General features: G+C 39.4%; 1 protein-coding gene across 3 annotated transcripts in view; it reads left to right on the top strand.

The window, feature by feature from the left end:
• Window positions 1-13,353, top strand: part of LOC106872932 (fatty acid synthase) — a 69,160-nt gene extending 55,807 nt beyond the window's left edge. For all 3 annotated transcript variants that reach the window (XM_089348237.1, XM_089348238.1, XM_089348236.1), the window contains exons 31-36: window positions 3,014-3,119; window positions 3,805-3,925; window positions 5,214-5,312; window positions 8,208-8,374; window positions 11,307-11,482; window positions 12,843-13,353. In XM_089348237.1, the coding sequence (XP_089204363.1) occupies window positions 3,014-3,119; window positions 3,805-3,925; window positions 5,214-5,312; window positions 8,208-8,374; window positions 11,307-11,482; window positions 12,843-13,027 (854 nt within the window). In that variant the 3' untranslated portion in view covers window positions 13,028-13,353. The remainder of the gene's footprint in view (window positions 1-3,013; window positions 3,120-3,804; window positions 3,926-5,213; window positions 5,313-8,207; window positions 8,375-11,306; window positions 11,483-12,842) is intronic.
• The last annotated feature ends 1,920 nt before the right edge of the window (window positions 13,354-15,273 follow it).

Here is a 15,273-nt window from a genome sequence, read left to right as displayed (position 1 = left end):
TGACCAAAGTCTTGTAAGTGCATTTGACTGACGGAAACTGAAAAAATCCCGTCATATAAATGTCTGTTTTTGTATCTGTTTTGTCCCCACTACCACTTGATAACCGGTGTTGGTGTGTTTACGTCCCCGTAAGCTAGCGGTTCAGCAAAAGAGACCAATAGCATAAATACCAAACTTTAAAAAAGTGCTGGGATCGGTTCATTCAACTAAAAATTTCTCAGGGTGTTACTCCAGCATGGCCGCAGTCTAATGACTGAAACAAGGAAAAGATATGTATTGAATAAATATTTTTCCTGTCTGAACTCAAAATGCATTGGTTTGAATCACTTAGTTTGAAAAATCCTTGAAAAAGAATCTAAAATGAATCTGAATTTTGAAATTGAAAGCTAAAAATCTAATTAAGATAAACTAATAAAAGCTTCTGATTGATTTTGTATTATTGAGGATCATCATTTAACGTCCGTTTTCCATGCTGGCATGGGTTGGACGGTCTGACAGGAGCTGGTCAGCTGGAGAGCTGCATCAAGCTCCAATTGTCTGTTTTGGTTTCTTTCGATGGACGCCCTTCCTAACGCCAATTACTTTCGAGAGTACTAGGTGTTTTATACATGGCGCCGGGGGTTGGTCTGTAGGTGGCGCCGGCACGGGGGTTGGTCTGTAGGTGGCGCCGGCACGGGGGTTGGTCTGTAGGTGGCGCCGGCACGGGGGTTGGTCTGTAGGTGGCGCCGGCACGGGGGTTGGTCTGTAGGTGGCGCCGGCACGGGGGTTGGTCTGTAGGTGGCGCCGGCACGGGGGTTGGTCTGTAGGTGGCGCCGGCACGGGGGTTGGTCTGTAGGTGGCGCCGGCACGGGGGTTGGTCTGTAGGTGGCGCCGGCACGGGGGTTGGTCTGTAGGTGGCGCCGGCACGGGGGTTGGTCTGTAGGTGGCGCCGGCACGGGGGTTGGTCTGTAGGTGGCGCCGGCACGGGGGTTGGTCTGTAGGTGGCGCCGGCACGGGGGTTGGTCTGTAGGTGGCGCCGGCACAGGGGGTGCCGTGTTAAATGATATCATCTCTGTAGACGTGGACAACACTTGCATTAGCCAATGTTGTCAACTGCTCTTTAAGCAATTCCAATATTGAGCTAGAATTTATAATAATCCATTATTTTTTTCACTCTCTTTGGAGTATGTTCTGCAATCTCGTCACCACCCTCTTTCCAGTTACTCCCACCCTTATATAATATAGGGTAGCCGTGTATCCCCTCTCCCACCCCTATAGCATGGTACTTGTGTTCGTCCTTTTATCATACTTTAGCATTTTAGCACCTGGCATAAAGTCTTATAGTTTAACGTCCGTTTTCCATGCTGGCATGGGTTGGCCGGTTTGGCTGAGATCTGGAGAGCAAGAAGACTGCACCAGACTCCAATCTGATCTGACAAGGTTTCTACAGCTGGATGCCCTTCCTAATGCCAACCACTCCAAGAGTGTAGTGGGTGCTTTTCATGTGCCACTGGCACAGGAGCCAGTCAGGCAGGCCTGGCATCGGTCACGTTTGGATAGTGCATGGATTTGGTACATGGAAACTGAAAGAAGCCCATTTTATATGTATATATAGTCACATCTGGATTCAAGTAATCTGGTAGTTCACATAAAAAAAAAGTGTGCATGTCTTTGTGTCTGTCTTTTCCCTCATCACCACCTGACAACTGGTGTTTGTGTCCCACTAACCTAGTGGTTCAGCAAATGGAACCAATAAAATAAGTATTGAGCTTTAAAAGCATAAAATTTCTTCAAGGCAGTGCCCCAGCTTCGCCAGTGTCAACTGACTGAAACAAGTAAAAGATGAACGATACTGAAAGTAGACTAAAGTTTCCTCTTGTGTCTTGAGATTTTCCTGTGAAGGGAAGAACAGGTATTATTTCCTTGAATGAAACGCAAGAATGGCAGTGATACAGGACTCTTTACTCTTTTACTTGTTTCAGTCATTTGACTGTGGCCATGGTGGAGCACCACCTTTAGTTGAGTAAATCAACCCCAAGACTTATTCTTTGTATGCCTAGTGCTTATTCTAGCGGTCTCTTTTGCCGACCCGCTAAGTTACGGAGATGTAAACACACCAGCATCGGTTGTCAAGGGATGGAGGAAATGGGACAAACAGACACACAAACTTGTACACACACACACACACACACACACACACACACACACACACACACACACATACATACATACATACATATATATATATATATATATATATATATATATATATATATATATATATATATATATATATATATATATATATATATATCATAAATATATAGGGATTGACAGTAACCTGCTTCTCCAACATACTGAGAATTCAGAAATAGCAGTCAAAGAACTACTGATTTCAAAACGTGAGTTATTTAGACATTAACAAATTTATTAGAATATTTAGCTGAAGATCAGAATAGAGTATTTTACTCTTAACTGTGAAACAATTGTACTAAATTAACTAAAGGCAAGTGTTTTTTACTCTTCTCTACTGTTTTTTGTTCTGTGTGTATCAAAAATATCGCTATCAATCTGGAGTAATAATTTGTAGTTTTGAAATCAGTTGTTCTTTGACTGCTATTTCTGAATTCTCAGTATGTTGGAGAAGCAGGTTACTGTCAATCCCTATATATTTATGATTATAAATGTTTTTTACCGAAGAAGGTTTTTTCATACTGAACTACCCGGCAAAATTGTTGATTATTAATTTTATTACTAATTGACGATTCCCTGCCCTGTATATATATATATATATATATATATATATATAACGGACTTCCTTCAGTTTCCGTCTACCACATCCACTCACAAGGCATTGGGTCGGCCCGGGGCTATAGTATAAGACACTTTCCCAAGGTGCCATGCAGTGGGAATGAACCCGGAACCATGTGGTTCGTAAGCAAGCTACTTACCACACAGCCACTCCTCCACCCAGGACTGTGTACCAGTTGCGGGCATGCATTAATTATGTCCGTCTTTTACATTATTCTTAAAGGTAATGTTCATGCATTGAAATCCTTGGGACAGATGCTAACAATGCCATGTTTTGGAATTAGAATGACCAATAAGACTCCAAGAAATTCAGTGGAGGATATGGCAGAGTAAGTATTTTCTTTTTTGCTTTCAAATGAACTATATTTACCTGAAAATTGAATCAAGTGTGGCCTGTTTATTCAAAATGAATGTTAGTTAATCCAACAAGAAATTAAAATGAAAATAATCTCTTTAATACTAATACCTCTTTATTGCTTATTTCTGAAATCTGTAAGAACTGGCAACGGTTGACTGCAAAATTGAGAGCAAAGTTCCGCCTATGGTAAAAGTGCAATGAAAGAATTTAAAATGGCAACTCAGATCCTCTACCATTAGTGTTGAAGACAAGTGGTTGTGTTGCACTCGTAATTGTAAGATCATAGTTTCAATTCCCAGAGCAGGCAGGATGTTGTGTTCTTGAGCAAAACACTTCATTTCCTATTCACTCCAGTCCCCTCAGCCGTAAATGAGTTAACCCTGCAATGGACTGACATCCCATTGAGGGAGAATGTTGTGATCTCAGTTACTTAAATGCTGTGGTAATTGGGTGACAGGCCTTGTGAGTCTTAGGACAGCTAATGCCCTGGGGTTGGCAATGATGATGGCTCTCTATTAGAGGAGTGTGGATTCGATCCTCATGGCTGGTTGCTGACAAACTTTTCTGCTCTAAAAGGATTTTATCTTATATATGCTGTTGGAAAAAAAATATATCTACACTTCAAAAACATAATCTTTATTTTATATTTTCTTCAGATTTTATATTTGCATTATGGAGGCTGCTAACCCCTGTGGTCCCTACAGACTTGCTGGTTATTCATTCGGAGCCTGTGTAGCTTTCGAAATGGCCCTACAGTTAGAAACCAGCAACAAACCAGTATGTCTGACTTTTTATTTCTTAAGTTTCTGGATATTTAAAAATGTTTAATTGCTGTGCTTGAAGAGACCCATTGAGTCAAGTAAAATCAAACCACAATCAAAATGGAAATTGTAGTTGTGGCCCATCTGACTGGCTCCCATGCTGGTGGTATGCAATAAGCACCATTCAAGCGTGGGTCATTGCCAGTGTTGCCTGACTGGCTCCCATGCTGGTGACATGCAATAGGCACCATTCATGCATGGGTCATTGCCAGTGCCATCTGACTGGCTCCCTGTGCTGGTGGTACGTAAAAAGCACCATCCAAACGTGGCTGATGCCAGTGCTGCCTGACTGGCTCCTGTGCCAGTGGCACATAAAAAGTACCCACTACACTCGGAATGGTTGGCGTTAGGAAGGGCATCCAGCTGTAGAAACATTGCCAGATCAGATTGGATCCTGGTGCAGCCTCCTGGTTTGCCAGTCCCCTGTCAACTCGACCAACCCATGCCAGCATGGAAAGCGGACATTAAACGATGATGATGATGATATTGTAGTTAATTACCAGATGCAACAGAAAGACATTCCATGGTAGTTAGTCTGGCACTAGAGAATTTCCACAAATGATAATGTCCTTTTCATGTAGTTAATGTTTTTACTGGGTTTTCTTTTTCAGTTGCCATTTTGGTTTGGACCAGTGCACGCAAAACATTTGCAGATTAAGCTTCTATCAAAAACGATGCATCAGGGGCCAGAGAATTGCTGGACCCTGTATAATGAATTTATTTTATAAATTTCATTTATTTCATCTTGTTTCAGTCACCTGACTGTGGCAATGTTGGAACACCACCTTGAAGGATTTTAGTCAGACATAGCAGATCAGCAAAAGAGACTGATAGAATAAGTGTCACACTTAAAGTCCTTGGGTTGCTAAGTTACAGGGACATAAATTCTCCAACACCAATTGTCAAGTGGTTGTGTAGGGCAAATGCACACACACACACACACACACACACACACACACAATGGGCTTCTTACAGTTTCCGTCTACCAAATCCACTCACAAGGCTTTGGCTGGCCTGAGGCTATAGTAGAAGACACTTGCCCAAGGTGCCATGCAGTGGGACTGAACCTAGAACCGTGTCCTTACCACATAGCCAAACCTGATTTTCAATTTTTTTTGTTTAAAAAGTAACCTAATTTTTAATGTTTCTTTTTATTTTTGTAACTTTAAAATTGCAATTTGAATTAAACCCTAAATTATAATCCAGTTAATCCCCTAAATAATGACTCTAAAAATGTCTGACAGGTTGAGGTCCTGATTCTGTTAGATGGCTCTCCACAATACTTCCACTCTCACTGTAATTATATAACCAGAGAATTGCCAAGGGATTGCTCAACTAAAATGGTAAGTTTTCATATTATTAGTAGTAGTATTAGTATTATGATTTGCCTGTCTTTAAGTTCCAAGTTCCAATTCTGCTGAGGTCAACTTTGTCTTTCATCCTGTCGGGGTCAATAAAATAAGTACCAGTTGTACACTGCGGTTGATGTAGTTGACTTACTTACATCTCAGAAATTGCTGGCTTTGTGCCAAAATTTGAAACCATTATGAAGGCTAATCATTAAGGTAACGAGCTGACAGAATCTTGAGTATACTTAACAAAATACTAAGTATTTCGTCCATGTTTACATTCTGAGCTCAAATTCCATTGAGGTTGGCTTTACCTTTCATCCTTTTGGGTTTGATAGAATAAGTACCAGTTATGCTCTAGGGTCAAGGTAATTGACTAGACCCTTCCCCCCAAAGTTTCAGGCCTTGTACGTATAGCAGAAATAGTTATTATGATTAAGGAACCTCATTACAGGAATCCCCTCACCTACTCTCTTCATTTCTAAGTTTCAGAAATTTTGAGAGTAATTGATCGATACTCTTCAACCCCGAGAAGATGAAAGGCCAGGTGGAACTCAGAGGGATTTGGAAACGATAAACCAGAAGAAATAATACGTGGCATTTTGTCCGCCGCACCAATGTTGCTGCCACTTTGCCATAAGGCAATATTGTTACCAATGATAATGATAGTTGTTTCTGCTGTAGGCACAAGGGCTGAAATTTAAGGGGAAGGGGCTTGTCGGTTACAGCAACACCAGTGCTTAACTGGTACCTATTGACCCTGAGACGATGAAAGGTGGTATAATTAAGGCCCAAAGTACACGGGGCAGAATGCCTAGTGATATTTCATCTGTCTTTGCTCTGAGTTCAAACTCTGTCGAGGTTGACTTTACCTTTCATCCTCTCGGGGTCAATAAGTACCAGTTAAGCACTGGTGTTGATGTAAATGACTAGCCCTTTACCTGTAAATTTCAGTCCTTGTGCCTATAGCAGAAACAACTATCATTATCATTGATAACGATATTGATTTCGTAATTGAACCAAATTCAATGACTGGCATCCGTGCCATTGGAGCACTAACAGCACCATCTGAGCATGATTATTGCCAGAGCAGCTGTCTGGTTTCCGTGCCGATGGCACGTTAAAAGTAAACCATTTGTGTGTAATCGTTACCAGCGTCACCTTACTGGCACTTGTGCCGGTGGCATGTGAACAAAACATTTAAGCAAGGTCGTTGCCAGTGCCGCTGAACTGGCTCCTGTGCAGTTGGCATGCAAAATACACCCTTTTGAGCATGGCCATTGCCAGTACCGCCACTCTGATCCTCGTGCCGGTGGCACATAAAAGCACCCACTTCACTCTTGGAGTGGTTGGCCTTAGGAAGGGCATCCAGCTGTAGAAACTCTGCCAGACCAGATTGGAGTCTGGTGCAGCCATCTCGTTCACCAGTCCTCACTCAAATCGTCCAACCCATGCTAGCATGGAAGGTGGACGTTAAACGATGATTATTGATAACAATATTGATTTCAAATACAGGGTGCGACAGAAAAGTTGTCCCAATTTCAAAGGTTAATAAAAAGCAAACAAATGAAGATACAAGAAAATACGATGTGGGTTTTACCAGAAACAGCAGAAAAAATGGCATTTAATGAACTTCATAGAAATACAAAGTTTTTGCTTGCCTCTTCATGTATTTGCTTTTTATTAATCTTTGAAATCAGGGCGACCTTTCTGCCGCACCTTGTATTTTGACTTAAATTACAACCTTCCATTATAATTTTACCTAAGAACACTGTTTTAGTAGCGACAAAGCTATTTTATTAAATCAAACCAAATGTTTGATTATTTTCAAACTGAAATACGTACATTATTTACATTTGTTTATTTCATCTTGTTTATTGTTAACACAACGCTTTGGCTGATACACCCTCCAGCCTTCTTCAGGTGTCTTGAGGAAATTTAAAACCTGGGTTCTGATTCCTAACGTATTTTTTGATATTATTTATTCAGGTCACTGCCTGGAATCAAGCTCAGAATCTTGGGGTTAGTAGCCCATGCACTTAACCACTACGCCATATGCCATGGGCGTAGACCTGAAATTCATAGACTATGTACTTCATAAGGAGTAGGGTCACAAAAGATTAATTAAATAATTAACATAAAACACTTGTAAAACATTAATTCGAGGTACCATATATAATGGCAATGCATGCCAATTCCAGCAGCCCATATTCAAGAATAAAAGCTTTTAATGCATTAAAACCTGTAATATATAAGGCCCAACTTTGTAAATTCCCCTTGGGTCCTGTATGCAGAGATATTTTTTTATGGGGAAAAAAATGTCATGTGTGCCATCAACTGTATTTCTATGAAGTTCATTAAATGCCATTTTTTCTTCTGTTTCCGGTAATACCCACCATGGTTCGGAGTGGAGAGCATTGTTTTTTTTTCTTGTATCTTCATTTGTTTGCTTTTTCTTAACCTTCAAAATCGGGGCAACTTTTCTGCCGCTCCCTGTATTTGAAATCAATATTGTTATCAATGATAATGAGGTTAATTGCAAAAAGCTTTTGGTCTTCTCAGAAGTTTAAGCAACACAGAACTTTAATTATGAAGAAAAATGCAAAGTTGTTTTTTTTTTTTTATGCTCTTGCCAAAAAAAGATGCCTATTAGTAAAATGCTGTTAGTAGTTGAATAAATTCTTTGTCACTTTGGTACTTCTGAACCAGTTAAAGAAGTATTTTCTGTAATATGGTTGGAAGAGAAGAGCAAAATGGCAGAAGATACAGTTAGGGTCCGTCCTTCTAACGATTAATATTCCATTAAGATTTCAGAATTTTTTAAATACATTTTTTGGTAAGAAAAAGGGTTTCATATGCCATCAAATATGGTAATTTGTTTTGTTTCAGTTCAAAGAGTTCCTGGATATTGGCTTCATCCTGAGCTTCATTAGTAATTACAAGTCAATTAGTCAGGACACTAAATTACTGATTCGCTCATCTTTATTGAAACTAAAAGACATTGAGTCAAAACTTGAGTGGGCCGTTAAGTATTTATTTGGAAAACCCTTAATGAGGTAAGCTTTATTTTTGTTTAATCCTTTAACATTCAAACCAGTCATATCCGGTTCAAATATTCTACCTGTTTTATGTTCAAACCAGCCAGATCTGGATTTTTCCACCTCCCTTATAATGTCTTTCAAAAAAGAACCAATCATATCATCAAAATCTTGAAGCATCAGTGGAAATCCTCGAGTTTGCCACCCATCCTTGGGCAATCACAAAAAAAACAAAAAAATTGCACAGTGATTTCTTTAAAAAAAAAAAAAATACCCTATAGGCGTAGGAGTGGCTGTGTAGTAAGTAGCTAGCTTACCAACCACATGATTCCGGGTTCAGTCCCCCTGCGTGGCAACTTGGGCAAGTGTCTTCTACTATAGCCTCAACTGAAGCCTTGTGAGCGTATTTAGTAGACGGAAACTGAATGAAGCCCGTCATATATATATATATATATATATATATATATATATATACGTGTGTGTTTGTGTTCCTGTGTTTGTTCCCCCAACGTCGCTTGACAACCAATGCTGGTGTGTTTACATCCCCGTAACTTAGCAGTTCAGCAAAAAGTGATCGATAGAATAAGTACTAGGCTTCCAAAGAATAAGTCCTGGGGTCGATTTGCTCGACTAAAGGTGGTGCTCCAGCATGGCCACAATCAAATGACTGAAACAAGTAAAAGAGAGTAAAAGAGTATAAAAATGTTGTCCTTACAAAAACAGATTCTATTGTTACTGGACCCAACAGTTCAGTGTTACTCTTGCAACTGGTACGTAGTTACTTCACACATTTCATAAACTGGGTCCAAAATATGTTCCCCGAACTGATTGGTATAAAATCTCCCGTGATGTGTCGCTTAGTGGTTAGGGTATTTGGTTAACAATTGTAAGGTCACGAGTTCGATTCTTGGCAGTGCCTTGTGTCCTTGAGCAAGCCACTTTATTTCACATTGTTCCAATCCACTCAGCTGGCAAAAAAGTTGTACTCCTATTTCAAAGGGTTAGCCTTGTCTCATTCTGTGTCACATTGAATCTCCCTAAAAACTACATTAAGAATACACTTGTCTGGAGTACTCAGCCACTTGCGTGTTAATTTTATGAACGGGCTGTTCCATAGATCAAATCAACTGGAACACTCATTGTCAAAACATACGGAATGCCAGTTAGTATCTCTCCAAGACCTGCTCTTGCCCCCGGCCCACAGGTCTGCTGACACCTCTGTTTTTCTCCTGATCCTATAACGACCTCTACTCCTCAGAGCTAGCCAGACTCCTTTCACCTCCCACTCAGACATTCAGGTATTTTGCCTCCTCCTTCCTCATCACCCTGCTGTCCACCTCTATGCCCCACATCACATTATGACACCCAATCCTTCCTTCCTAGAGCATGATCCCTCTAAAACCTGTCACTTTATTTTTCTGCCGTCTTAAAGGGCCAGAAAAAGCAGTGGGTTCTGCCCCTTGTTTCTTGTTCTAGTCTTCTTTGCCCACTATTTTGGGGGAAAGACGAGGGAGTGGAATTCTCAACCATCTCCTCCATAGAATCCTATCAGAAGCAACAGTCATTAAATGTCCAGTTGAATTCTTGAACATGACCATCTGAGACTGCGGACATTATCTAACCATTGGGTTCTTGGTTAAACCCGAGGTCACCTGCTAGTTGGCTCAGCTTTAAGAAACCGTTTTGTGATGGTTTCCTGTAACATTCTAATCACAGTAACATCGTAGCATCGCTGTAAACCTCTCAATGTAGCAGTTCATAGGTCTGACCGAGCCGTAACCATCTCCTCTTTTGTTGTCCAATATATAGATATCCGATTGTATTATCCAACATGTTATATCTTTCCGTTTAAGACCAGTTATGATTTGAGAGATTAGCTGCTATTTCCAGCACATGTATCTGCTACATAGACACCTTTTATCGACTTGGTCTCTCTTTCATAGTTCAGTTTGTAGTTAAAGTTAGACGATCCAAACTAAAATAATAAAAGTTATCTCCCTTGACCTTTTGGGTTTTTCTCGTATTTTCAAGTTTTTATTAAAGTTATTTTGTCATAATGCTAAATTTCATGACCGGATAATAATCAATTGTATCGATTCTGTGTAGATCATTGTATTTACTTTTATCTATCTCCCTTAAGGGAAACTTCTCTCTCTTTGTTATATATACATAAATACGGACGTAGTAGATAACAGCTAGCTTTCGGCTGCACCTTTAATACAGCACTTCAACTACTGTGCACCTTGACTATGAACTGGTATTTATCATCCTTGTGTCTGGACATTCTTCTAACGTCATATTATAGACTCTTTCAATGCTCTGTACTTAATGCACACACATACGCATTATGTATACGTGACGGCCTGTCTATTATTATTATGTATATATGACGCACAAACATGTAAACATATAAATAAAATCTTCTCTTAAACATTCTACCCGGTTATGTCTCTCTTCTCCTTCTGGCACTTGCACTCATTTATCCCCTTTTCATATTTTTATTTGTATCGACCGTGCGATGTGCCATTCCTCGTCACCTCTCCTGTCGCACGGTCGTTACAAGAGCAAAAAAAATCCTTCAAAATTACTTCACCAAGGAAACAAAAAGTGGTAGTAGATGGGGTGGGGGTAATGGGCTGTACATCCCAGAACAAATGGCGTGTTTAGCCGTGCCTCGCAGACATGATTGCAAAGGCGTTGCTGCAGAGAATGGCCAGTGACACTCACTGTCGCAGCTGCCCCCACTTGGCCCGGCTCATTTCTCAGACTGGCCGCAGTTACTCCAATTAACACACGAGGTCTCGACGGCGACCGGCACAAACTGTTAGTGTGTGTGTGTAGTTGTCATCTTCCTCTTCCCAATATACTTCAGTGATGGTTGTTTAGCTTCTGTAATATTCCACAATTATATTAAACATTCTATAATGTTATTTTCTTTCATTTGTCGTAGCCCTCCATCAGGTAAGAAAAACTGGTTAAAGGTTTATACGAAACTCCGAATGAAACAACAACCAATGTTCTCAACGACGACAGAAGTCTTACGAATCTCTCGGGCACAGAAATGTCGTGACTTTATCCAGAACTGCCACTTGGGTTATCAATACGATCCCAGGAAAAAATACCATGGTTGGTATTTCATATTACAACAGTATTTGTGAGAGAGAAATGTGTGTGTGTGTTCTCAGTAGTAAACATTTCATTTACGTCGTTAATATTTGCTAGGAAAAAGGCGGCGAGCTGACAAACGTGGGCACGCCGGACGAAATGCTTAGCGGTTGTTCGTCTGTTTGAGTTTATGCGTGAGTTTATGTTGAAATATTTATCGAATTCTTGCCATTGTTATTTGATTTGAATTGATGTTAGAACTGTTGACGTTGTTAATTTGTTAATTGTTGTGTTCCCCCCCCCCCCCCGTTGTGGGGGAAATAGAGAAGATGCAGGAGGGATGTCCAAGTAATGCGGCCGCAACGAGCAGAGGAGTAGACGTGCAAGAGTTGGATGTCCGCGAGATAAAGGTGGAGCCTCGAAAGATGAAGGAAAGTGAAAAATTAATCTCTAAGGAAGGTAATATTCTGAAGCTAACGCCACCGGAAGAATTATCGGCCAACGTGTTAAAAAGAACGGTAACATTTAAAACCATGAAGAGAGCCACAAGAAAAATAGAGATTGCGCCGATAGAAGCCATAGAGAAGCGTATCAAGGAATTGAAAAGATTTACAACATACGTTACGAGAGGGAAGGCGATAAGGTCAGGAAGAATGGATGCTCCTGACTTCGTACTGCGGTAAACGTGTGACCAAAGTGCGAGTTCCTCGAGGGAAGACTGTCAGGTGGTGGGGACCGGCAGATGGATGGTTGGGGAGCACTGGTTTAAATCCCCGTTGATGTCGATTTTGCTTTCCATCTATCCAGGGTTGATAAAATACCGATCAACTATTGGACATGGTATAATATTTATATAAACATTGTCCGACATGTGACTGGAATAATAACAAACTAACGTCTGATACTAAAGAGAAAAGCTCTCTTCTAGACACAACAGACTTATTCAACAAAATTTTTAATCATTTACTGTATAATCCAGAGTTACCTCCCTTTACCTCCAGCTTTTTGCTTCTATTTTTTTCGTTCTTTAATATTGATCTCAAGTTTTGGCACAATGCCAGCAATTACGAAGAAAGAAATCATTCGATTACATCGACCCCGTTCTTAGCTGTAACAATTATGTTACGGTTAACACGCCAGGCAAAATGCTTAGCGGTATTTCGCCCGTTCTGAGTTCAAATTCTGCTAAGACCGACTTTGCCTTTCATCCTTTCGGGATCGATAAGATGAGTAACAATTTAACTCCGGGGTCCGATGTAATCGGCTTACCCTCTCCCCCAGAAACTGCTGGCCTTGCACAAAAAATTTGAAATCAAAATTAAAAATTATTTTGATACCTTAATTGCTTTTGAACAAATTAGTTCTAAAATTACTTTTTCAGGTTGCATCCATTTATTACGAATCAAAACGGAACCAACGGATTCTCTCGCTTTACCGTCTGATTATGGCCTCTCAAAATTGTGTACCAACGTCTGCATTAATTACTACGATGGTAACCACCAGACATTCCTGAATGGAATTAGTTTGGCGAATGACATAGAAACTCTCTTGAAAGAGAGAGATTAATCAAATTTAAACATTGCTATCTTTGTCAATATTAACAATAATTAACTATTTTTCTATTGCTCAACAATTACGAAAATGAACTTATTTTGTGTTTTCGTTTATAACACATCTGTCTTTTGTGTTTGTGTGGTTCGTCACTTGTTCATTTGTATTCAATATACAGAAATGTATTCAATTAATTATAACTTAATAAATTAGTTAGAAATATTTTAATATTTATCCTGTTAATTTGGTTCAAGCTTGTTCCTTGTTTTGGATATAACTGTTTCGTTAGTAATAACTGTAGCTGCATATTTTATGAATAAATAAAAATAACTATTGCTGTACGTGTCGTTCGTATTTTTTTTTTTTTTTTTTTTTTTTTTTTTTTTTATATATATATAAAAAGCATATATTTTACAAATACAGTGGAACCTGTTTAGGAAGGCCTTTCATCACGAACAAATCGGTTTACGAACAATTTCTCGAACACGAAACATCGGCAACGACGGTTTGTGATAAAAGCTGGAAGTATCAGCGAAAGAGCATCAGTTGCTGTCTAGTTATCGCTCAGGACACCTCTGATCGAATTCGCCGTGTCTTGTCTTGAATTTAGTCGAAGTATAAGCTCAACCTTTTAAAACAGTTAAGTATGTATGTATATATATGTATGTATGTATGTAGTAACGCCTGCGCATGCGTAGAATTAATAAAGCAAGCGTTTCCCGCTCACTTCATTCTCTTTCACGCTGGCCAGCGATTGAGCATGGACGTGTGTTCAAAGCTGTCTCTACATCTTTCGGTCTTATACTCGACAGCTCGTTATTCTCACCTCTAAAGATGTATAACTAAAGATATGTATGTTTTACTAAGTAAATAAATGTTGTTCAGCGTTCCGTCTATTTCTTTAATTTTATAGTAGAAAGTCAGGTATACAATCTAAAGATGTATAACCCACTTTCTACTAAATATATATACCATCGGCATTCCGGCCATGACCAGACTAGTTTATTTTCAGACATATATTTAAGAGAACAGGGCAGTGACAAATTTTTGACTTCGCAGTGTGCTAAAGACTAGAAATAAAACTGCTGTTGTTGTTTCACATGGGAAATTATTAAAGACCTGTTTTAAAATTAAGAAAAATCTATTAGGTCTCTCTCTTAGTTTGTCTCCTAACTAATTGTTCGAATTTTCCACAAATCACACTCTAGTGCAGTGGATCCCTAATGGCGCACCTCGCTGCAGTGGAGCATTGCGAATTTTTCCGAAATGTTAAGATTCTATTGAATCCATAAGTGAGTTTGAGTGTCTTAAAAACGTTTCTCATTTTTATTATACACGAGTAAGTTTAACAAACCAATGTGAGCAATATATTTTAAATTTTAAAACAGATTTTATTAGTAACATCCCATGCAACAGCATTTTTTTTTTTTTTTCTTGTTTCTAGTAGACTAAAAAGTCAATCTGAAGACTCGCTGCCATGTTGTCTTCAATATGCCATGTCTGAAAATAAGCTTGGCTAATCATGGCCAGAACGACGCTGATTATCTGAGCAATCAGTATGATTGGAACTAAACAGTAACATATTGTAATACTTGAGAAACTTCAATTTTACCACATTTTTCTTTGACTCAAACTATACTCAGTTTTGATTTAACTATACAGTACAGTAGTGTTTCTACTTCGGGGATTTTCACCTATCGCGGGGGTTTTGGAACATGTTTGCAGTTGTAATATTTAATCTTAGAGGCGATCTTATCAGGGCAGGAATGACTAATTTCACCATTATGCGAGTCGAAGAGTTGATAGTGTTTGTGCATGGATAGTCGAGGGATTACTCAAGAAGTTTCTGGCTATGCTTTTGTTGTATTCTTAGTGTTCCGATTTAAACATTCTGAACCTACATTTCATAACTGAGTTCCTCTTCCTGCAAGCTTTTCCTTGATATTAGGATCATAATGAATGCTAAGAAGTCTGTTATATAAATCACAATTCCTACTAGCTCAAAAGGAGGTGGCTCTTTACTCAATATCTCCATGGGAAGTGAGGAAGAGACAGATCTCGTGCAACTGTTTCTTTTCACACTCACCGAAAGCGAACACATAGCTGAAATATGTATGATTGACTAAAACCCTTAAAGTTGGTGCCCCAGCATGACCACCATCCAAAGAATGAAACCAGTGAAAGAACAAAAGAATACACTACATGCTAACTCTATAATGTATTTCAAAGTAGTTTCCGGTTTTATATTATTGGCGTTGAGA

Source organism: Octopus bimaculoides, chromosome 2 (assembly GCF_046866305.1).
Source record: "Octopus bimaculoides isolate indiv1 chromosome 2, ASM4686630v1, whole genome shotgun sequence".
Taxonomy (NCBI): domain Eukaryota; kingdom Metazoa; phylum Mollusca; class Cephalopoda; order Octopoda; family Octopodidae; genus Octopus; species Octopus bimaculoides.
The sequence above is the reverse complement of the archived record's forward strand: the minus strand, read 5'-3'. Positions and strand labels throughout refer to the sequence as shown.